General features: G+C 45.6%; 1 protein-coding gene across 10 annotated transcripts in view; it reads right to left on the bottom strand.

The window, feature by feature from the left end:
• The window catches only part of STAB2 (stabilin 2), a 177193-nt gene extending 153967 nt beyond the window's left edge, over positions 1 to 23226 (bottom strand). For all 10 annotated transcript variants that reach the window (XR_009550685.1, XR_009550686.1, XM_060194290.1 and 7 more), the window contains exons 1-6: positions 22988 to 23226; positions 16145 to 16278; positions 13977 to 14092; positions 5804 to 5889; positions 4397 to 4466; positions 416 to 511 (exon numbers count right to left, since the gene is read on the bottom strand). Coding sequence is in view for 8 of the 10 variants with exons in the window: in XM_060194290.1 (XP_060050273.1) it covers positions 416 to 511; positions 4397 to 4466; positions 5804 to 5889; positions 13977 to 14092; positions 16145 to 16278; positions 22988 to 23083 (598 nt within the window). In the remaining 2 variants the exon portion in view is untranslated. The remainder of the gene's footprint in view (positions 1 to 415; positions 512 to 4396; positions 4467 to 5803; positions 5890 to 13976; positions 14093 to 16144; positions 16279 to 22987) is intronic.
• Positions 23227 to 25019: the final 1793 nt, after the last annotated feature.

Raw genomic sequence — 25019 nt, 5'->3', positions numbered from 1 at the left:
ATGCTATCTACCCCCAACTTTTCATACCTTCTATACTTCTATACAACTTTTCATACCTGTCTATACCTTCTCTTACCTCCCCTTTGTTCTCTTTCTCCTTCTTTCTGTCCTTCAATTTTGTTTATTTTTGGATAGAGACAGAAATTGAGAGGAAGAGAGAGAGAGAGAGAGAGAGAGAGAGGGAGATGGACCTATAGACCTGCTTCACCATTCGTGAATCTTCCTTCCTGCAGGTAGGAGCTGGGGGCTTGAACCTGCATCTTTTCTTTTTCCTTCTCTTAAGCTTCGACCTTCCTCCAGAAAAAGATTTGAAGTCCCTTTGCCTATGGAGAGTCCCAAGCCATGCATATAAAATGGAAAGGCCTACTCCCTGCCCTTCTGAACTGGAATGATGTGGAGAAGGCAGGGTACTCACGCTTGTCACAGTGAAGGCCGCTGTAGGCAGAGTAGCACTGGCAGGCTCCGTCCCCGTGGATCCCACTGTTACACACACCATGCACGCAGCTGCATACTGCCAGCAGAAAGGGACAGTTTTCTAGACTTCTTTTTTTTTATTAGTGATTTAATAATGATAAACAAGATTAAGACCCCAGGGGTATAATTCCATATAGTTCCCACCACCAGAGTTGTGCTGACACTAGACTTTAAAATTTCCTTAAAAATTTTTATTTATTTATTATTAGGTGGGACAAAGGGACATTGAGGGGACAAAAAGGAGATAGGGAGAGAGGAAGCGAGACACCTGTAGACCTGCTTCTTGACTCATGAAGCTTCTCCCCTGCAGGTGGGGATCAGGGGCTTGAACCTGGGTCCTTGCAGACTATATTATGTGTGCTCAACCAGGTACACCACTGTCTGGTTCCAGATGCTTTCAAGTGGAGTTCATTGAAAAACTTTGTGATGAAACAGGGAAAACCAGAAGCTAAATGCTGCTCTGGTACTCAGCTCCCAACCCCCACCCTCATCTCTATCTCTTTCTCTCTCTAAACACTAAGTAAATCTTTTGTTTTTAAATTTTATTTATTTTCACTTTTGTTGCCCTTTTTATTGTTGTTATTGTTATTATTGTTGTCATCGTTGCTAGATAGGACAGAGAGAAATGGAGAGAGGAGGGGAAGACAGAGAGGGGGAGAGAAAGATAGACACCTGCAGACCTGCTTCACTGCCTGTGAAGCGACTCCCCTGCAGGTGGGGAGCTGGGGGCTCGAACTGGGATCCTTATGCCAGTCCTTGCATTTCGCGCCACGTGCACTTAAGCCACTGCACTACTGCCCAACTCCCTAAAGTAAGTCTTTAAAGATAATACAAAGATCTACTCAGCTCCTACCTAGTGGCAGACACGATATGAGGCATTGGGTATGCAAATATAAGTGATATGCAGAGTCTAAATTCAAGGAGCAGGCTAGGGAGACAGCATAATGGTTCTGCAAATGACTTTCATGTCGAGGCTCTGAGGTGTCAAGTTCAATCCCTAGCACCACCATAAGCCAAAGTTGAGCAGCGCTCTGGTTCTGTCTATCTGTCTGTCTGTCTGTCTATCTATCTGTCTATCTATCTATCTTTGTCTCTAATTTTTTGTCTCTAGTTAAAATAAATGAAATATAAAAAAACCCAAATAAACAAATAAATTCAAGGATCTTCCAGTATGGTGGGGAAGGAAGTCAGACTATGGGTTCAGTGGTAGTGCCTGTCCTGTGTACCATCCTGGAAGGGGACCAGGGCACAGAAGTGGGGAGTTGACTTGAGACTCAGCCCCTGTTTCCAGCTTAGATGATCCTGCAGCTTATCCTGGTCACTAAGCCTTCTCTCCAGGCCACGGCATCAGTCTCTCTGTGCAGCCTCCAGGTTAGCCGACCAGGCTCAGGCAGTTTTGGGAGCCTTTGGCTAGCATGGCAGGGCCACCAACCTGTGCCCAGAAAGTGTCCTTGGGAAGGAAAAGTGACTGACAGAGGAATCCTGGTTGGCCATTAAAAGGGGCCTTGGTGCTTGAACAGGTCTCAGCATGTCTGCAGAGATGCAGGGATCTGGAGGCAGGGGTGTGTGTCACTTTAAAGTGGAGAAAGCCAGGGATGTAAAGTGCAAGGTGGCAGAGAGAGTTGCTCCCCCTCCCATGTTCCTGAAGCACCCCGAGGTTCTGTGCACCCTGATCATAACTCTCTCTCATGCCCCCAGCTCCTAGCTCCCCCTTCTCCTTAGATTCCCCTCACCCACTAGGGGTCTAATGCCTGATGGATGCTGGCCAGGGCAGAATGGTGCAGTTGGGAACATGCTTTGGGGGGCAGGCCCTTGGCTCAGATCCTGCCTCTGTCTCCCTGAGAGCTGTGTGGCCTGGAGAAATCTCTGCGTCTACAGAAAGGGAACCCCAGCAGTGCTCATCCAAGGAGACTGTGCACACAGCAAGCCTTGCGTGCTGCATGGTACTCAGCCAAGGCTGCCTGCTGTCTGTCATTCAGGCACTGGGGCTGGGGGCAGATCTTGGTCCCAGTAGAGAAAGCTGGTTTTGCAAACCCGCCTCATCAAAGGCACTGAGCAGGCAAGGGCATTGGCAGCTTCAGTGAACACCCTTGGCTAATTCAGCTCAGAACGAATGAATCAGCAGCCAGGCCAGAGAAGGCTCTACTGGCAGACTGACAGCAGTGTTAAAAATACCCAGCATCTAGCAGAGCTGCCCTACTTAGAAGAACACTGTCACCTCCACGCCCATGCTGCCGAGGATGAGACAACACTGGCACCCAGTGGAGGCCTGGCTCCTAAAGGTTTGCTGGTCTCTCTCATTGTTGCCTGCCAGTGGGTGATGAACAGTCCTCATCAAGTCTTTCTTTATTCTTCTCCTCCTCTCCTCTCCTCTCCTCTCCTCTCCTCTCCTCTCCTCTCCTCTCCTCTCCTCTCCTCTCCTCTCCTCTCCTCTTCTTTCCCTTCCCTTCCCTTCCCTTCCCTTCCCTTCCCTTCCCTTCCCTTCCCTTCCCTTCCCTCCCCTCCCCTCCCCTCCCCTCCCCTCTCCTCCTCCTCTCCTCTCCTCCCCCTCCCCTCTCCTCCCCCTCCCCTCTCCTCCCCTCTTCTCCCCCTCCCCCTCCCTTCTCCTCCCCCTCCCCTCTCCTCCCCTTCTCCTCCCCTCTCCTCCCCCCTCCCCTCCCCTCTCCTCCCCTTCTCCTCCCCTCTCCTCCCCCCTCCCCTCCCCTCTCCTCCCCCCTCCCCTCCCCTCTCCTCTCCCCTCCCCTCTCCTCCCACTCCCCTCCCCTCTCCTCTCCCCTCTCCTCTTCTCCCCCCTCCTCTCTCTTCCCCACTCCCCTCTCCTCTCCCCTCCCCTCTCCTCTCCTCTCCTCTCCTCTCCTCTCCTCTCCTCTCCTCTCCTCCCTCCTCCATTCCCTTCCCCTTTTCTTTTCTTTCTTTTCTTGTCTCATCTCTTCTTTTCTCTTCTTTTCTTCCCTTTCCCCTTCCTTCCTTCTTTCCTCACTGCTGGACTGTGTTTGGTGTGCCTTCTGACAGACCTCTAAGAGCTTTTCTGTGCTGACAGCCTCTTGAGGCAGGTATAACTATGCCTGTTTTAGAGCTGAAGACAGAGAGGTCAAACAGCAAGTGGGGCTGGTTTCAGACCTAGTGTGGTGTGCTGTCAGAGCCCTCCTCTAGCCATTGTGTTCTAGAACCATGCGAGCAATATGGTAGCCACCAGCCCTGTGGGGTCATTTTGACTTAAGTTAGCATGAACTACACTTGAGAAATGGAGTCTTGGGGGATGGGTGGTAGATAGTACAGCGAGCTAAGCACACATGGCGCTAAGCACAAGGACCAGCATAAGGATTCTTGTTTGAGCCCATGGTTCCCTTCCTTCTGGTGGGGGGTGTGTGTGTGCTTCACAAATGGTTTGGCAGGTCTGCAGTTGTCTGTCTTTCTTTCCCCCTCTCTGTCTTCCCCTCCTCTCTCAATTTCTCTCTGTCCTATCCGGCAACAATAGCAGTAATGACAATAACAGTAAAAACAACAATAACAACAAGGGTAGCAAAATGGAAAAAATGGTCTCCAGGAGCAGTGGATTCATAGTGCAGGCATCGAACCTCAGCAATAATCCTGGAGGCAAAAAAAAAAAAGTCTATTTCTGGATCCCAGAGCCTCAAGGGATGAAACTGCAAAACTGCATGTCTCCAAGTCTTCCATAATGCCATCCCTGGTGAGGGTTAAGCACAAGTGCCACACCCCACAGGAAACACTGCCTCTCTTTGCAAAGATGCCATTTATGCTGGCACTTTGTTTTGCCTGTTTGTTTTGCTCAACTTGGTTGGATTGAGTACTCAGGTTACCTTCCTCCTGAGAATAACTGTTCTGGGGTCTTGAGTGATAAACACTACACTTGAATTTCAGCAGTACAAATGCATTTCATCTCACACAAGATCAGACGTACCTGCTGAGCAGTTGGGCCCAAATATGTTGTCATCCGCACAGGTTTCACAGGCTGTTCCTCCAAACCCTGTCTACAGAGCACACGGGAGGGAGAAGAAGGGAGAGAACGTCAGACTCAAGGTGGTCACGTCAGCCTGGAAGTCTCTGGCATTCTGTCTGTCTTTCTTTTACTCGTTACCTCCAAGGTGCCTGCATAATGACTCCTCCAATACTGCTGGCCATGTATACCCCTCCCCCCACTCTGGATAGGTGAGGGACAGAAAGGGATGAGGGAGGGAGGGAGAGAGAGAGAGAGAGACCTGCAGCACTGCTCTACCACTCATGAAGCTTTCCTTTTTTTTTTTTTTTCCCTCCAGGGTTATTGCTGGGCTCGGTGCCTGCACCATGAATCCACCGCTCCTGGAGGCCATTTTCCCCCCTTTTGTTGCCCCTGTTGTAGCCTCGTTGTGGTTATTATTATTGCCCTTGTTGACGCTATTCGTTGTTGGATAGGACAGAGAGAAATGGAGAGAGGAGGGGAAGACAGAGAGGGGGAGAGAAAGATAGACACCTGCAGACCTGCTTCACCGCTTGTGAAGCGACTCCCCTGCAGGTGGGGAGCCGGGGGCTCGAACCAGGATCCTTACGCCGGTCCCTGCGCTTTGCGCCACATGCGCTTAACCCACTGCGCCACCGCCCGACCCCCGAAGCTTTCCTTTTGCCAATAAAGACTGGGCTCTTAAACCTGAGTCCTGGAGGGCACATGATAATGAGTGTGATTTACCAGGTACACTACCACTCAGTCCCTGTCTGGGTTTCTTTTTCTTTCTTTTTTTTTTTTTTTTGCCTCCAGGGCTCAGTGCCTGCACCATGAATCCACTGTTCCTGGAGGCCAATTCCCCCCTTTCGTTGCCCTTGTTGTTGTTGCCTTGTGGTTATTATTGTTATCATTGATGTCATTCGTTGTTGGACAGAACAGAGATAAATGGAGAGAGGAGGGGAAGACAGAGAGGAGGAGAGAAAGACAGACACCTGCAGACCTGCTTCACCGCCTGTAAAGTGACCCCCCTGCAGGTGGGGAGCCAGGGGCTTGAACCGGGATCCTCACACCGGTCCTTGCGCTTTGCACAGATCGAATCTTCTTTCTACACACATTACTACTTCTTTACTTTCAATTAAACATTATTTCACATATGTATTTACAATTGATTTATTTATTTGATAAGACAGCGAGATATTGAGAGGGGGAGGAGGAGATAGAGAGGGAGAAAGAGAGACACCTGGAACACTGCTTCACTGCTTGTGAAGCTTCCCCCCTTCAGACAGGGACTGGGGGCTTGATCCCAGCAAGTGTTGGTTGAAGAAGGGCTGACAGGTCAGGAGACAAGGGAGCAGAGCCAGGGAGGAGGTGAGCACATGCGGAACTCACCTGGCAGGTACAGCTCCCATCTCCTTCCAAGCCTTCAGCACAGCGCCCCCGGCCGCTGCAGGGGTTCTCTGCTCCTCCTGGGCACTCTAGGCGATCAGAAGACTTAGGGTCACTCACTCACACAGACCTGCACCAAGCATTCTTGGGGGGGAACATTGGGGACCATCTCTATCAGGCAGGGTGCTAGTCTCCAGGGAGAACTAGTGCACTGTGGCTGCCACTCATGGTTACATGGGGACAAGCAGATGTGTGAACAGGTGAATCAGGATGTGGTGTGGGGACAGAAAGTGACAGGCTGTCCATCTCTTCCACAACATTTGTGCTCTACACTGACGAAGTTGCTTCTGGTTTAGCAGATGAGGAGACGGAAGAAGGGCTGAGAGCTCTACTGACTTGCCCTTTAGAAGCTACCAAGTTGGAAGGTTTAGCTTGGTCCTTAGTGTGACACTAAAGCTATGGCGATGTTTTCATCACCATGGGCTGGGAAGGGAAAGAGGGAGCCAAGATTAGAAGCAGAAAGGGCTATTTTAACTTTACTGGTTTATTTTTGTGTGTACGTGCCTGGGGAGAGAGGAAGAATCAGAGCTGTGCTCTGGCAAATGTGGTGCCAGAGGTCAGACTTAGTACCTCATGCCTGCAAGTCTAGCATCCTACCTCCTATGCCACCTTAAAAATTCTTTATTGTGGTCCAGAAGGTGGTGCAGTGGTAAAGCTTTGGACTCTCAAGCATGAGGTCCTGAGTTCAATCCCCGGCAGCACATGTGCCAGAGTGATGTCTGGTTCTTTCGCTCTCCTCCTCTCTTTCTTAAAATAAATAAAATCTTAAAAATTATTTATTTATTTTGGATAGAAACAGAGAAATTGAGAGGGGAGAGATAGAAAGGGAGAGGAAGAGACACCTGCAGCACTGCTTCACTACTTGTGAAGTTTCCTTCCTGCAAACAGGGATCGGGCTTGAAGTTGGGTCCTTATACATTGTAATGTGTGCTCAATCAGGCACACCACCACCCAGCCACATTTATTATTATTATTATTATTATTATTTATTTTATTTATAAAAATGGAGATGGACAAGACCAGAGGATAAGAGGGGTATAATTCCACACAATTCCCACCACCAGAACACCCTATCCCATCCACACCCCCCACCCCCGTTCTTGAAAGCTCTTCTAATTTTTATCCCTCTGGGAGTATGGACCCAGGGTCATTATGGGGTGCAGAAGATGGAAGGTCTGGCTTCTGTAATTGCTTCCTCGCTGAACATAGGCGTTGGCAGGTTGATCCATTCTCCCAGCCTGTCTCTCTCTTTCCCTAGTGGGGCAGGGCTCTGGGGAAGCGGGATTCTAGGACACATTGGTGGGGTCATCTGCCCAGGGAAGTCAGGTTGGCATCATGGTAGCATCTGGAACCTGGTCCCAGCCACCTTTTAAAATATACAGTAAATTATACTTTTCTACCTTCAATCTAGACTTCTCTTTACTTGAATTCTTTCATAAGGATTCTTTCATAAGGAATTCTTTCCTTACGAAAGAATTTCCTTACGAAATTCTTTCGTAAGGAAAGTGATATTTAGCAAAATTATGTATTTTTTTATTGCCACCAGGGATAATGCTGAGGCTTGGTGTCGGCACTATGAGCCCACTGCTCCCAAATGTCATTTTTCTTTTCTCTTCTTCTCTTTTCTTTCCTTTTCATTTCTTTCTTTTCTTTCTATTTTATTTGATAGGGCAGAGAGAACATTGGGATAGGAGGAGGAAAGAGAGAGAGAGAGAGGGAGAGAGAGAGAGAGAGAGAGAGACAGCCTTGGACCTGCTTCACTGCTTTTGAAGCTTCCCTCCTGCAGGTGGGGATGGGGGCTTAACCCCAGGTCCTTACACATGGTAACATGTACACTTAATCTGGTTTTCCACTACTCAGACCTTTCAACAAACATTTCTTTAGGTCCAAAATCATCACTCAAAAATCATTTTGAAGACCTTCCATGGATTAGACGTTGGCCATCAAAAACATTTATTGACGCTTTCTGTTTCCTTTGTATGCAGCCCTCACTTTTAAAAAGGGTATTTGTTCTTGGCAACCCAGCCCCTGGCTAGAATGCTAAACACATGATATTCATTATTTCAGTCTATTTAGTCTTCACAGTACCCATGAAGTGGTTATTACCACTATTATATCCAAGAGGAAACTGAGACCTAATAGAGATGCTAGGTAGTGAGCTCATTCCACCAGCAGGCTCAGAAATAAGGCTTCTCACCTACCCAGCTCTGTCTGACTTCAAAGGTTTGTAACTGTTGCTTCCTATAGAGAGCCTGCCATTATATTCCTTACTCTGTTTCCCCAAGCTATGCCATTCATTAAATCATTCCTTTAAGATTCTTGGAGGATCTGTCATTTCCCCAAAGTTGGTCAAAATTTCCTCTTTGTTGGTCAAAGTTCCTCTTTGTGTTCTCACACCAAAGTTGAGATTAGCCAATGCAGAGAGAGGCCCGCATGCCCTTTGCAGTGCGTAGGGAAGGGTTTGGTGAAGATAGCTCTGTGTGTCCTTCTCTTTGAGACCAGTAGCCTGTCCCCTTCTGGATCCATCACCTAGGTGTTTGCCTGTGGTTGTGCTTGGGCCCAGGTCATTTGCTGGTCATGATTTTGTTGTCTGAGGATCTTCCTGAGCCCTCCCATCATGCCCTCTAGCCTGCCCTCTCTCCCAAGGGGTGTGTGTCTTAGGTAAATACTGCCAAGATTGCGATGGTACCTAGCAAGTTTGTAGGGGCTACCTACTCTTAGAGTGTAATTACACACAGCAATGGCTAGAGGGCGCTGTCTACAGCACACCCAGCCTATACAGTTTGACCTGTTGGGACCTCTGTCATGTATGTGGTCCACTGTTGCCTAGTGAATGTGTGAATCAGGATGTGGTGTGGATGGGGTAGGCTGTAGAGCACCCAGTAGAGTGCATATGTTACCATGTGCAAGGACCTGGGTTTAAGCCCCAGGTTCCTCACCTGCAGGGGGAAAGCTTCATGAGCAGTGAAGCAAGTATTGCAGATGTCTCTCTTTCTCTCTGTCGGCCTTTCTATTTTTTAAATTAATCTTTTAATTTTTTATCTTTATTTATTATTGCATAGAGATGGAGAAATTGAGAAGGGGAGAGAGAGAGAGAGACAGAGAGACACCTGCAGCCCTGCTTCACCACTCATGAAGCTTTCCCCCTGCAGGTGGGGACCAGGGGTTTGAACCTGGGTCCTTGCACACTGTAGTGTGTGTGCTTAACCAGGTGCACCACTGCCTGGCCCCTCTGTCTCTTTCTCTCTCCCTCTCTACCCGCCCCCCCCCCCCGACTTCTTTCTGTCCTATCAAAATAGAAGGGATTCATGCAGACACTGAATCCTATTGACAACCGTGGTAGCAATAAAAAAAAAAAAAACAAAGACAAAGGCTATGGTGCAGTGACAGAGGACATCAGGCTGTTGCCCAGGTGAATTATAAAGTGCCAGGAAAAGGGATTGTACAGAATTTGCATGTCGTAGCAAAATACTCGGTCAGCAGTTATAACCAGGAGAGAAGTTGAGTTTCAGCTGGCAAATGCTATACATGACCACAGCACAGGGCCTTGGCTGGTGTCACGATGTCATAATCGATGTATGGCTGTATGCCATTTGTGTGACATGGAAATGATATTCAGCAAGTGCCTGGCTTGGATGGAACTCAGGAAAAACACAGGATGGTAGAAGTGCAGGGGCCAAGCAGGGTCTTCATCTTCAGTCCTCCATCTAGTATCTCAACTATCTCTAGAGATGACTGATTTTTTAATTTTTTTCTTTATTGGGGGATTAATGTTTTACAGTCGACAGTAAATATAATAGTTTGTACATGCGTAACATTTCCCAGTTTTCCACATAACAATACAACCCCCCACTAGGTCCTCTGCTGGAGATGACTGATTTTAGTATTATTTATTTACTTACTCTGTCAGAGCAATTTCAATATTTATTTGTTCATTTTATCAGAGCACTGCTCAGCTCTGGCTTATGGTGGTTCTGGGGATTAAACCTGAAGCCTTTGCTGTCTCAGGCATGGATGTCTTTTTGCTATCTCCCCAGGCCTTAATTTTTAATTTTTATGGATGCAGAAACTCACCCAAGTCTGATCCTGCTGAACTGTTCCCTAGCTCAATATTTTAGTCTGTGCTTTGAGAGGGAGACAGAGCAGAGTGGAGAAAGACCAAAACATTGCTTCACCATCTCACCATCTGTAAGGTCCCCTGGGTACTGTTCTTGGTGCTCTCATGTGGTGCTGGGGTTCTAGCTCAGGGCCTCATGCATGGTAAGGTCAACTCTTGTTTTGGTTTTCAATAAAACATTTAAGGCATATGTGTTCATTTCTTTCTGGCTCCTCAAATCTTCTCGGAGAAGATTGACATTCTCAACCACTGCTGTTTCAAAGAGGTGATCCAAAATTTGCTCTAAGCACATGTTTCTGATGTGCTGGGTGGCCCCAGGCCCTGGAAAGGCTACTTTAGTTCACTATCACATTTCCTTTCCCTCACTGCTACTCAGGTGGCCTCTTGCATTGTGACTTTGCTCATGTAGGAGACCCAAACCACCCTAAGCCTGCAATAAACATCAGCTGTCTTGTTTCTTTTAAGGGGAGATAATATACTTCCTGGTCAGCAAGAGGGCAGGGACCTCCCTGTAACTTTATCTCCTGAGGAACTCTAGAGGTGCCTATTTCAGGTCAACTTTATTTAAATGCTTGGCTCCCGGGTGATGCAGAGACTAGTGGTCCATTTATAGCTCTCTCTGGAATTGTCTGCCTGCACAACTGATGGGAATTAGGTTCCTCTTGTAAACTCAGCACTATTTGTTATTCAGAGCTACAAAGAACATGTTTTAACTAAGTGGATTCAAATCCACAGAATATTACTTGCAACCTGTGCAGTGAAAAACGAAGAACAAAAGCATCAGCCCTCAGGTTTAAAAGTCAGATCACTACCACAGCTTTCAGGAACTCCATGAAACTATCTTTTTTTTTTTCTTTTTTCTTTTTTGGCCTCCAGGGTTGTTGCTGGGGCTCAGTGCCTGCACCATGAATCCACTGCTCCTGGAGGCTGTTTTTTCCCTTTTGTTGCCCTTGTTTTATTGTTGTGGTTACTGTTATTATTATTGTTATTGATATCACTGTTGTTGGACAGGACAGAGAGAACTGGAGGAGGGGAAGACAGAGAGGGGGAGAGAAAGATAGACACCTGCAGATCTGTCTCACCGCTTGTGAAGTGACTCCCCTGCAGGTGGGGAGCCGGAGGCTCAAAGCAGGATCCTTGTGCTGGTCCTTTCGCTTTGTGCCGTGTGCGCTTAACCCGCTGTGCCACCACTTGACCCCCTAAAACTATCATTTTTGTTACATAGAAAAAGAGAGAGAAAGAGAGAGAGAAAGAAAAGCAAAGAACAGATTAACAGGAGAGAAAGAGAGTTCTAAAAAAATGCAAAGCCAACATATATAATTGGATGAAATTGGTCTTAAAAAGAAGCTTCAAGACACTTCCCTCTGACATGATCACCTTGTTTTAGCCACAAGTGGATTTCTCTGTAACTTCTTTGCTCACTACTTGAAGTTGTCACACAGATCCACTAATGTTTACAGTGGAATAAAAGGAACAAGAGCGTTCATAAAAAAAAAGGACCTATTTCACCACAATGAGAATATGGTTATTCAAATGTGATGTTTCAAGTTGAAAATTATGTTTTATGCTACTGAGAAAACTTTTCTTTATAGGTCTGATAAAGCAGTGTGCATTGAGGGAGAAACACTAGGTAGAAACACCTTCCTTATGTCAGCATGAGGTAATAAGCTTCCCTAAGTGAGATTCCATGCTCTAGTCTTAGTTTTAGAAGATGATGGGTTCCTTTTTGGTATTTTTTCCCTCTTTCTTTTTTATAGAGTACTCAGCTCTGGCTTATGGTGGTGCTAGGAAATGAATTTGGAACATTTGGTGTCTCAGGCATGAAACTCTTTTTGCATAACCACTAAGCTCTGTCCAGCCTGGGTTACTTTTTTTTTTTTTTTTTTAATGCTGCTTTTCTGCAGTTTCCAAGTTTCCAGATTGGACCATGGAGTTAGTGTCTAATTTGAAGAAAGCAATGTTAAAATAACTGAAAAGCCACCCAGAGACATTGAGAATGAATGTAACTAATTGCTGGTGTCTGACAAAGGAAGAGGTCACTGCACTTGCTGTGGACACAAAGGCCATCCTGACCTTGTGCTTCCTCAAAAATGAGGGGCGGACACATGCTCGTGGCTCTGCTGTGGTCTTTTCCTTCCCTGCGGAAATGCTGAGTGTGAGTCCAGATCTCGCTTATCATCACTGCACAATGCGAGTCAGGGCAGAGCTGAGGATTCATGGTTTCCTGAGCCAGAGGAAGGAAGCCTTTCGAGATATGTAGCATGTTGGGAAGATAAAGGTAAGTGCCCCCTTGTCCTAACATGAGGGTAGCAGAAATAATGCCCTGACCTTGGCTTGCATGCATTTTGCTTTTCTGATCCCGAGACCTGTGAGTGGGACAGAAATTCATGCCTGGACGTTCTTGGGATCTCCTCAGGCACAGGGTGGTGGCATGAAACTCTGGAGGCTTTGAATTGTCATGTTGACAATTGTCATGTTGACAATTGTCATTGTCATTGTTGAGAAAGGACTTGGGGAAGGGCGTCATTTTTGTCACCTCTCACCAGCAGAGGCTCTGTTTTCTCCAGGACCTAGTAATTTGTTATTCATAAAGTGTTTGCAAAGCATCTTCTTTGCCAGGGACTTTCACCTGGATGAAAAGTTCAGGGTCTCTACTAATTTTTGCCAAGTAAGACTATCCTCCCCACACTACCCCCACCCCCCACATCTATTTTTCAAGGAGAATAGGGGATAAACAGGAAGTGCTTCCCCAAACCAGTCCTGAGGGGACTTGAAGCTCTTGGTGGCTGGCCTAGTGCCCTCCTGCCCTCTTGCAGTGACTGATCATTCATCAGGATAAACCAGTGTGCTGACTGTGGTTCCTGAAGCTCCTGGTAGAACCTTTCTTATCTCATGGAAGTGAGATTACTAGCAGCAGCAGTAGCTCTGTTGGCAGATTAATTAGAGTGCCAAGGAAAGGGGACTGCACTGTATTTACATGTCCTGGCAAAGGAGAGGTCTGGTCACTTGAGGGCTAACAATCATAGTCAGGGTGGAAGTTCAGTTTTAGCTAACAAATGCTTTGCATAACCACAGCATACAGCCTTGGCTAGTAGGTTTTCTTACAAGGACAGCTGGTCATTGTAGAGTTTAACTACTTTTTTAATCTTTTATTTATTAGTATTATTTATTATTGGATAGAGGCAGAAATGGAAAAGGGAGGGGAGGTAGAGAGAATGAGGCAGAGAGACACCTGCAGCCCTGCTTCACTACTTGCGAAGCTTTCCCCCTGCAGGTGGGGACCAGAAGCTTGAACCCAGGTCCTTGTACACTGTAATGTGTGCTCTTAACCAGGTTCTCCACTGCCTGACACTCTAGAGTTTGAGATTATATCCCAAGAATTAAATTGTTAGAAGATTTAGTGATCACTTTGGCTGCTAAACAATAGTAACAGCCTTTGAGATGTCATAATAAAATCTCTTCTTAAAGAGATTTTGGCTAGCTGAACAGGCTAGCATCTTTCCTTCCTATGATCAGTTATCTTTTTAAAATGAAAATGGCTGTTTTTTTTCTATCCGTGTCCCTTTTCCTGGTAAGTACAGAAATAGATAGATAAAAGAGATAGAAAAAAGTGTATGTATTTATTTTTAAAGATACCCTTTTTTGGTCTATTATTTACTTATGTTGGATAGAGACAGAGAGGTTGAGAAGGAAGGGAGAGATAGAGGGAGGTGGTGGGAGAAAGAGACACCCGCAGATCTTCACCGCTTGTGAAGCTTCTTCCCCCCTGCAGGTGAGGACTGGAGGTTTGAACCCAGGTGCTTTGTGCACTAATGTGGATTCCTTTATCAAAGCTGACGGAGCCAGAAAGAGTTTCTATATACTGGCTAAAATGGACTTTTCTGGAAAAGGACACCGACAGTCTCCCTTTAAGAAGCTTCCTGACTCTTACTTTCCTGTGAAATGGGATATATTGAAGCAAGTATTTCGACAGTCCAAGAAATGTGTTGTTTTTCTTACCCATGCAGTCGGGGCCCCAGTGGCCTGGGCAGCACTGATGCTGGAGATAAACCTTCCTGCAGATATGGCGGCACCCAGGGAGAGACAGTGAATACCTCCTCAGCTCATAGGTGTACCTTGGAGAGGAAAGAGAGCGTTAACCACGCCCAGAGCAGTGCAGCAGGACTGCCTTAGATGTGTATTCAGGTGCTCCTGTCTCCATGCCACCCTCCCTCTCATTAAAACGAGTATAGGTTGAATTTAGCCATAAGTTATTTTTATTTTCTTTGAAAATTTTGTATTAGTGATTTAAAATTGATTTACAAAATTATAAGATGATAGGGGTACAATTCCATACTGTTCCCACCACCAGAGTTTTGTGTTCCCATTCCCTCCTCTGGAAATTGTAGCAGTTCTCCCAAGGTCACAGATACTGGCTGACTTTCTAACTATCTGTCTGTACCTATATATCTATATCTATCTATCAACATATTTTTTGCCCATTTTTTTCCCTTTTGTCCTGCCTTCCCTTCCTTTCTAAGTCACACCTACACCAATTACTACTTCTGAGTGTCCTTCCTTTTCCCTCTTCTCTCTCAGATAAGAGAAATAGTGCCTGGCTTTCTCTGGTGTCTACCAGATTCACTTCCCTTTTCAGTGATGGTATACACACAAGATTCCTGGCGATAGATGTTTTGGGTCCTGGTAGAATTGGAGTTCAGAGCCCTCTGGTTATCTTTCCCTCTTCTTTCACCCTCGGGAATCATGCTTGGGAATATGGGCCAAAGTTCTTTTTGGGGTGTAGAAGGTGGGAGTTTTGGCTTCTGTGATTGCTTCTCCACTGGACACCATCATGGGTTATTTATTTTTTTATTTTTAAAATTTTTTATTTATAAAAAGAAAACATTAACTAAACCATAGGATAAGAGGGGTACAACTCCACACAATTCCCACCACCAGAACTCCATGAGTTATTTTTAATCATAAGGAGTGAAAATTAGGAAAAATTAGGGCACAAGAAAATGGGGTGAAATTTTTAACATAATAGCAGGAGCACCATTACTACAGATACTCCCTATTTTTGAAAGTTTGTGTTATGGTATTTTACTTTGATTTTTTTTTTTTTTTTTTTGCATCAGAACTGTCTCTGGGGGCTTGGGGCCTACAAGGCAAATGTACCACTCCTGGCACCTTTATTATTATTGTTATTATTATTATTATTGAGAGATAGAGGGAGAGAAAGAGAGAGGCCTACACTTTGCTTCATAGCTCATGAAGCTTCCCCATTGCACATAGGGACTGGGGGCTTGAACCTGGGTCCTTGTGCATGGTGATGTGTGCTCAACTGGGTGCACCATTGGCTGTACACCCTCCAATACATTCTTCATTTTATAAGAGAGAGAGAGAGAGAGTGAGAGAAAGAGAGAGACACTGACTGAGGCCCTAGTACTGTTCAGTCTTATGCAGTGTAGGAAAGATGTACATTAGTGCTATATTTGTTTTTCTCTCCTAAGCAAAAGAAATCCAAAGAGGATATTCAATTTTATGACCAAAAGAATAACATGCAGCTTTAGTTTTGCTGCAGCTTGTCAGGTAGCAGCACGGGGAGCAGTGGGAGTGACCCTCTTCCCCTCCCCCCCAAGTTTCCCAGAATCATTTTATGCTGATTGTGTGTGTATCATATCATGCTAGATTCGCTTTAGGTTTTCGGTGTTATCTGATAAGACTTGAGTAGATTGTTTTCTGTATCTGAGAATGCTCCTTTTTGTTTGTTTGTTCTGTAAATGAGCAGTACTTGAGTCTTAGCTTTATGTTATTTGGACTTAGAAAAGCTTTCCTAGGAAGGTAGGGTGGTGTTACACCCAGTAGAAGTGTACATGTTACAATGAACAAGGATCTGGGTTCGAGTCCCTGGTCCCCACTTGTGGGGGGTGGGGGAGTAGCTTTACAAGTGGTGAAACAGTGCAAGAGGTCTCTCTCCCAAGGATGCTCTGTTTTGGGAGAGCAGGGAAAACATGCAGATGAAAGACATAGGCTTGAGTTCTGGGTCACCTGGTTGTGGTTCTAAGGTCATATCAGAGCAACAGTCTATCAAGGAAGCTTTGTAGTTTCTGAGATGGGAGTTTTCAGTTTGGAGTTACAATCCATTATGTTCCCAGGCTAGAGCACACTCCTTTTTGTGTAAGTACCTGCAATCTCGGACTCCTCTTGAGCCATTGGTCACCTTGGTGAAACCGTTGGGGCACTCAATGTCAAAGTTGAGTGGACAGGATTTGCACTCAGTCCTCATTGTCAGGAGAGACTTCTGATCGCATCTGTTTGTCTGTATAAAGAACAGCAAGATCAGGTTCACAGGGGTGGCCTTGTGGTTGATGGGTGGTGATGGGGGTGGGAGTGTTGTGATTTTCAAGGTATGCCTGCCTTGGCTCCCAGTGAGGGGAGAGGGTGAGTGTACATAGGCTCTTCCTGAGCTGAAATTGGAGTATCAGGGTAAGGTACCATCACTCACTATCTGTATGCATTCAAAGGAGAAACCAAAAGTATGGTGCACAGTACACTTCTCTAATGTTTAAGATCAGATAGTCATAGATCAGTTAGTCAAAAATCAAGGACAATCTTGCATTAATTCCACCAGGACTGTCTTATTTAGTATGCAGTCTTTTTTTTTTTTTTTTTAAAGTATGCAGTCTTTTTTTTTTCTCTCTCTTTCTTTCTTACCAGAGTTTCACTGCTCCAGTCAACTTTTTTTTTCAGACAGAAAAGGAGAGACAGAGGGACAGAGGTGAAGACACCCTAGCACTCAGATCGCCCCCAGTGTGGTAGGAGCTGGGCTCTAAGCTTGGTCATGCACAGCAAAGCAGGCACCCTCTCAGGTGAACTATCTTGCCAGTCCTAGTCGGGGTTCTAAATGTGGCAAAGCATTTACCTTCTGTGAGTCTGCAGTCATGTGGGTCTTTTCTTTCATGGTCTCCACTGTGTGCTAAGCACTGAGAGCAGAGCCTCTGCATAACTAGGCCAGTGCAGCCCCCTCTTGTTCTGTTCTCAGGAGCTCTCCTGACACTTGTGCTGGCCTTCCCGAATGGATACTCTTCCCTTTTGAAAGTTTCCTTCCTCTCTCCATCAGGCATAAGCTCAAAGAGACTCAACTTGGGAGGCAATGACTGGGGCTTGGAATCAGGCCTGCATCTTACTGAGTGTGGAGAGTGAATTCAGCTCTTGCCCTTTGTCATCCGCTAGAAAGAGGAGATACTGACAACCAGTCTCTAGGTTATGAGCACATTCAAAGATGACAGTAGCTAGAATGTCACGACTGAGAAGTGGCCGTTCCCGTCACATGTCTCTATTCAGACCTCTGTGTTTGCTTGTCTCCAAGCCCCTTATTGAAGATGTTTCTATTATGTCCCCAAACTGCACCACCACTTTGTCATTTTCTTTTCTTTTAAAATTTTTTCTTTTTAAAATTTTCTCCTTTTGTTGCCCTTGTTTATCATCACTGTTGTCATTGCTGTCGTTGTTGTTGGATAGGACAGAGAGAAATCAAGAGAGGAGGGGAAGACAGAAGGGGAGAAAAAGACAGACACCTGCAGACCTGCTTCACCGCCTGTGAAGTGAACCCCTTGCAGGTGGGGAGCCTGGAGCTCTAACTGGGATCCTGATGCTGGTCCGTGCACTTTTTGCCATGTGCACTTAACCTGCTGCACCACAGCCTGGCTCCCTCCATTTTCTTTTCTTCTTGGTCACTACCAGGGCTTCACCTCTCTGGACAGGCCTTTTCAGGTAGAAAGAGAGAGAGACAGAGAGTAAAAAAGAGAGAGAAAGACACCACTGCACTGGGAGCTCTAGTGCTGTGGGAACTAGGCTTCAGCTTTGGCCACACACGACACAATAGGCACCTTCTCAGGTGAACTGCCTGGTTGGTCCCTATTTCCAGTTGTTGATGGCTGACCTGTGGAGCACGTTTTGTTGTCTTTTTATCCCCTCCATTTAAAAATCCCTGGTTGGAGATGGGTGATGACTCACTAGGTAGAGTGCAAACATTATCATGTGTAAGGACCTGGGTTCAAGTTCCTGGTCCTCATAGGCAAGGGGTGGGGAGGGGGAATCTTTATCAGATTGGGCAGTACTGAAGGTGTCTCTTCTCTGTCTGTCTCTCTCCCTCTTTCTGTCTCTCACACTTTATCAAAAAATGAGCCTCCACAACAAAGGACATCTAATTTTTTGACAAGGGGACCCTAAAACATTAAACTGAGAAAGAAGAACCTTTTTTAAAATGGTGTTAAGAAAATTGGGTTCAAACATGCAAAAGAATGAAATTGGACTACTTTCATTGCGCAGAAAAGTAAACTCCAAATGGATCAAAGATTTGGATAGTAGGTCAGAAACTATCAGATACATAGAGGAAAACATTGGCCGAATCCTTTTTTGACTTAAGCTTTAAAAACATCTTTTGACAGTTGAAGCCCAACTGCAAGGAAAACAAAACCAAATGAGACTATATCAAACTGAGAAGCTTTTGCACAGCAAAGGGTATCACCACCAAAACCAGAGAGACACCCATGGAGTGGGAAAAAAAAAATCTTTCCATGCCATCCATCAGACAAAAGTTGATAACCAAAACACATAAAGACGTCCCCAAACTCAGTAACAAAATACGGCTGCCACTGACAACTGAGGGAAGGACATGGGCCAAAATCTTCACCAAAGAAGAAATCCAAAAGGCCAACAGATGCATGAAAAGAATGCTCAAACACTGCTAATCAGAGAAATGCAAATAAAAGCAACTACGAGATACTACTTTACACCTGTGAGAATGTCACACATTAGAAAGGCCAGAAACATCAACTGTTGGAGAAGCTGTTTATGGGGGGTAGAGGGACTTTCCTGCATTACTGGTGGAGAGTAGACTGGAGACTCAGAGAATGCTGGAAATGGACCTATCCTATGACCCAGCAATTTCTCACCTGTGGTCCAAAAGGAAACAAACACAACCATCCAAAGAGACCTATGCACATCTATGTTCATAGCAGCACAATTTGTATTAGCTCAAACTTGGAAGCAACTCGGATGCCCAATGACAGATGAATGGCTATGAAAAGTTGTGATACATATATACAACAGAATACTACTCAGCTGTTAAAAATAATGAAGTCATCTCCTTTGCCACATCTTGGACAGAACTTGAAGATATCATATTGGGTAAAATAAGCCAGAAAGAGAAGGATGAATATCAGATGATCTCACTCAGGTATAACTTAAGAAACAAGGGCAGAAAGAGAAAACATAGGTGACACTTAGACTGGGCGTGGTGTATTGCACCAAAGCAAAGGATTCTGGGGAAGGAGGAAAAGGGATGGTATGGAAAGGGCTTTGGGGTCCTGGTGGATGATGGCAGAAATGGATCTAAGTTGAGGGAGAGAGTTTTTTGCAAACATCTAGCACAGGGAGACGAGAAAATTGTACCTATGCATCAACAGCTGTATTGTAAACCACCAGTCTCACAATGAAGTGGAGGAAAAAAAAAGCAAACAAAAATGAAGAAAGGAAAAAAACAACAAAAAGGAAAGAAAGATGACTGACAACCCTGGAGGGAGAAGGTATCTTGGTGGGAGAAGATGATGCCTCCTACTTATTTTATGATTATTATTTTTTGCCTCCAGGGTTATCTCTGGGACTCAGTGCCTGTACTATGAATCTCCTGCTCCTGGAGGCTATTTTTTCCCCTTTGTTGCCCATGTGGTTATTATTATTATTGTTGTTGCCATTGTTGTTGTTGTATAAGACAGAGAGAAATCAAGAGAGGAGGGGAGACAGAGAGGGGGAGAGAAGTGAAGTGTCACTGTGAAGTGACTCCCTGCAGGTGGGGAGCTGGGGCTTGAAACAGGATTCTTGCACTAGTCTTTGTGCTTTGTGCCATGTGCACTTAACCTATTGTGCTACTGCCTGGCCCCTTAAAATTTTTTTAATTCAATTTAATTATAATTTCTATCTTTTTTTTTTTTTGGCCACCAAGGTTATTGCTCAGCCTCAATGCCTACACAATCAGTGTTCTTGGTGGTTGTTTTCTCTTTCTTTCTTTTGGATAGAGGGTAAGAGATAGATATGGAAAGAGACAGAGAGACAGAGAGAAGGAGAGACACCTGCAGCACTGCTCCACCCCTCCTACTTTTTTTTTTGTTATCTCACAAATTCAGTCCTAGGTTAGGAGAAGGTGGGACTGTCATGGCCACTTCTGAGTCCATTGAAATGTAGAGAGACTGGGGGCCTGGCTGTGGTGCACCCTATATGTCACCATGCCAAAGGACCAGGGCTCAAGTCCCCAATCCTTACCTGCAGCAGGGAAGCTACACAAGCAGGTCTGCAGGTTCGTCTCCCTCTACCTCTCCTTCTACTTCCCCCTCTCTCAATCTCAAACCTGCAGGTCTGCAGGTTCGTCTCCCTCTACCTCTCTTTCTACTTCTCCCTCTCTCAATCTCAAACCTGCAGGTCTGCAGGTTCGTCTCCCTCTACCTCTCCTTCTACTTCTCCCTCTCTCAATCTCAAACCTGCAGGTCTGCAGGTTCGTCTCCCTCTACCTCTCCTTCTACTTCCCCCTGTCTCAAACTGTCCTGTCAAACAGTTGAAAAGAAAAGACATAAAGACTGCATGAAAAGAAACAGGCTCACATGCTGAATGACTTATGGTTAGGCACACTTCCTAGGGGGTTGTCCTCTTTGCCCCCCACCTCCTCAAGGAAGTGGGGTGGGCAGGTCTCATCAGCCTCATGTTAGGGCAGAAGACGTGTATAGGTGGGAGGAGTCCCAGTGACTTGCCCAGGTCACGTGAGAGGTTAGTGGTGTTCTGATTCCTTGATTAACCATGTCCTTCCCCTACCCCTCTAGAGTGGTGTAAGAAAAACAAAAGCTGTTTTCACTTGCAGCTCCCCTTTGGCAGTGATTACGAACCAAATTCATACTTGATGAGACCAGGTGTACTCAAGGTGGTATGGCTGTAGTCTGAAAATAAAACTAGAATATTCTATATGAAAGAATGATAAAGAGGGCCGGGTAGTGGTGCACCTGGTTGAATGCACATGTTACAATGTGCAAGGACCCGGGTTCGAGTCCCTGGTCCCCACCTACAGTGGGAAAGTTTTGTGAGTGGTGAAGCAGTGCTGCAGGTGTCTCTCTGCCTCTCTTTCTCTCTATCACCCCCTTCCCTCTTGATTTCTGGCTGTCTCTAGCCAATAAATAAATACAGATAATAAAAAAAATAATAAAAGTTTACTCTTAGATACAGTTTAGGATATAGAATTAACCCCCTCTTAGAGGCCATGGTCATGGTTATTATCATGGTATCTTTGCATTTTTTTCATGCCTTTTAAAGAAATGATTTAATAATGATCAGCAAGACTATAGGACAGAATGGGGTACAATTCCACACAATTCCCATCCCATTCCATGGACTCACTTGGCAGCTTCCCTATTTTCATTTTTTTATTAGAGAAGGGGGTGGGTGCACACTACAGCAGTGATGATGCCTTCACAGAGCTTCCAAACCTGGGTCATGCACATGGCAAAGTCGTGCACTATCCAAGTTCTATATTTTATTTTATTTTATTTTATTTTATTTTATTTTATTTTATTTTATTTTTGGGGCTTGGTGCCTACATGATGAATCCACTATTCCTGGTAATATATATATATATATATATATATATATATATATATATATATATATATATATGAGAGGAGAGGAGAGAAGGGGGGGCACAGGCTGACTTGTAACCCTACTTCACCTCTTATAAAGCTTACCTCCTGCAAGTGGGGACTGGGGGCTAGAACCTGGATCCTTGAGCACAAGGATGTATGTCCTCAACTGGGTATGCCCTTCACCCAGGCTGCCCTGAAATATGGTTTAAATAAGTCATTCATAAAACCTTCTACTTGTTCCTCATCAGGCTGGACTGCAGAGGGTAGGACCTGAGTTTGAGCCTGATCCCAACTTGTTCATGGATGACAGTCTACACCCATCTGCTGGGGCAGCTCGTGCTGCTGTGTTTCACAAGGGCTGTGGTCCTCTGGCTCTGGTTACTTTGGCTACACTCTGAGGAAGGGGTGTGGGGGGGCAGAGGGGAGGGCGAATTCTGGGTAGACTGTAAAGATAACTTCACTGATTGATTTGTATGAGTGAAACACCAGTGCACCATTTAGCTCTGGTCAGATGCGCCTTCAGGCATCAAACTTGGGACCTCATGCCTGCAAGTCTTGTGCTTTACCACTGAGAGCCCTCCCAGCTCTCCAGTGTGCTTTCAAATACTGGGTTTCTTCTCCAAGACACTACCCAACCTGGAGCCCCCTCCCCCCCCCAACATCTCTCCACGTGCCTCCCTGACACTAGTGTGCTCTGCATTCAGAATGGTGTAGAGGGAGGTACTCACAATGAAAACTCAGCTATGCAACTCCTCAAGGGAGTGAAGAATGTTAGCACCCAAAATTAGACATCGTCACGGGAGCCGGTGGCACTGAAACTGGAGCCAGCTGGCTGAGCCACTCTCTCAGAAAGATGGTGCCCTACCACTGGGAGCCAGTTTCTAGAAGCTTCCACTTCTGTAAAGTCCAGATAGTACTTCCCCCTCCCCTTGCCAGAGTAGACAGGAAAGCCACTGGCTTCTGAATAAACACAGTCATGCAGATGAACCAATTAAAAAAAAAAAAAACTCAAGGAAATCATGTTGAGTGAGACAAGCCAACAAGAGAAGGACAAATACCAAGTGACCTCACTTATTAGTGGGACTTAATAAAGTAGGGATGGGTAGGGAGAGCACAGAGTGAAACAGGAACTGGATGTGGTGTTTTGCACCAAAGCAAAGGATTCTGGGGATGGAGAAGCAGGGTGGAGAGGAAGAAAACTTTGGGGACCTATTGCATAATGAGATTGTATGCATATGTCAATGAATGCACTGTAAAGCATTAACCTTCAATAAAAATTTCTAAGAAATAAATAAATTAAGGTTTTATTTTTTTTTAATAAAACCCCCACAAATTTCTTCTTACCTGCTTCATGAGTCCATGCTGGGAGAAGGCACTTTGCAGGAACAAGCCGAAGAAGAGGAGGAGGAGGAAGAAGAGGAATGTTACATCCTGTGGCATGGTGGGGAAATTCTTGTCCCTGCTCTGTGCCAGGCACCTGCCAAATCCCTCCAGCTATGGGACTCCTGGCAGACTCCTTCTCTTGGGGTTCGGCTGGAGATTCTTTCCTCTCCTTTTCCTGGATGGAGGCACAGGAAAAAGGTTGGGTCTGGGGTGGGGGGTTGTGGTGAAACCGGCTACTCTCCATGGTATATATATCCTGACTGAGTGACAGGATATCCTGAAGGGGCAGGGACAGGGACAGGGACAGGGATGTGTGCTAGTGTTTGTGTGCTGTGGACAACATCCCCCCTCCCACAAGCTCCTGCCTTCCCACCTCTGTGCCTGCCCAATCCTGGGCCCAGTGGCCCCACTAACTCCTCCACCACCCATACCAAGGTCTGTTTGCCTTCAGCAGTGCCTCTGGGCATCCCCACAGCTGGGCACAGTCCCGGGCACACATGGAATGCAGCAGAAGCTTGACTCAGGGGAGGCTGGTGCCCTCATTTAGTGCTGCTGGCCACCACTTCTGCAAAGATGTGTCTTTGTAGCCATCACTGCAATGAAGGAAGCTTTGGAGCTATGGTCTCTCTCTCTCTCTCTCTCTGTCTCTTTCTCTGTCTGTCTCCCTACCTCTCTGCCTGTATCTTAAAAAAAAAGACACATCTATGCAGATGTTGGCATCCATCCACCCTTTTTTTCTCTTCCATGTGCCTTTAGCAGCCTTTCTCTAGGTCTCTTCCACTTAAAACCTTATTTATTTATTTATGGCACTGAGCCTCTAATTCACTCACCCTTCCTTCCTTCCTTCCTTCCTTCCTTCCTTCCTCCCTTTCTTCCTTCCTTCCTTTCTTCCTTCCTTCCTTTTCCTCCTTCTGTCTGCCTCTCCTCATCTCTTTCTTTCTTTCTTCCCTTATTTATTGGATAGAGATAGACAGAGAAATCAATAGGGAAGGGGGAGATAGAGCGGCAGAGAGAAAGAGAGGTACCTGTAGCACTGCTTCATCACTCTGGAAGCTCTCCTCTGCAGATGGGTGGGGACCAAGGGTTTGAATCCAGGTCTACTCTGTTTATGTGTCCCTCTACCTGAAAGTAGAACATTCTGTTCTGGTGTGCTATATGGAATAGGTTATTTAAAAAAAATTATCATTATTATTTGTGATTTAATAATGATTGACAAGATTGTGGGATAAGAGGGGTATAATTCCATACAGTTCCCACCACCAGAGTTTCACATTCCATCCCCTCCATTAGAAGCCTCCCTATTCTTTATCCCTCTGGGAGTATGGACCCAGGATCGTTATGGAGTGCAGAAGATGGGAGTTCTGGCTTCTGTAATTTCTTTTCTGCTGGACATAGGTATTGGCAGGTTGATCTATACTCCCATCCTGTCTCTATCTTTCCCTAGTGGGGCCTGACTCTGGGAGGTGGGGCTCCAGGACACATCGGTGAGGTCTTCTGCCCGGTGAAAGTACTTTGGTGTCATGGTAGCATCTGCAACTTGGTGGCTGAAATGCATTAATATATAAAGCAGAACAAATTGTTTAGTAAGCCAGAACTTAAAGGTAAGAATATAGCAGATGAGATTTGGGGTTTTTATGTTGGAAGAAGTTAGGAAGTCTATTTTAGTTATATGGCCTGTGAATATTATTACCAATCTTCTACATGAAAAACATTTTGAACATTCCCAGAACTCCTCTCCCCCAATATCTCTCAATAGCAAATAATTTCCACTAGGAGCAGTCTTCTTTTTAGATAATGCAGGAAACTTGTATCTTTTACTATCCCTGTTTTGTAGATGAGAGGATTGAAGAGAGGTTTTTGTGTAACTTGTCCAAAGTCACAAATCTAGCAAATGGTGGAGCAGACTTGACCTCAGCAATGCTGAGCCAAAGACTTTTAAAAAAAGCATTTTACATATTTATTAATGACAGCAATAGAAGGCAAGGGAGGGAGG

The sequence above is a fragment of the Erinaceus europaeus genome, chromosome 7, assembly GCF_950295315.1.
Source record: "Erinaceus europaeus chromosome 7, mEriEur2.1, whole genome shotgun sequence".
NCBI classification, from domain to species: Eukaryota; Metazoa; Chordata; class Mammalia; order Eulipotyphla; family Erinaceidae; genus Erinaceus; species Erinaceus europaeus.
Note: the sequence above shows the minus strand (reverse complement) of the source record. Positions and strands in the feature narration are given on the sequence as shown.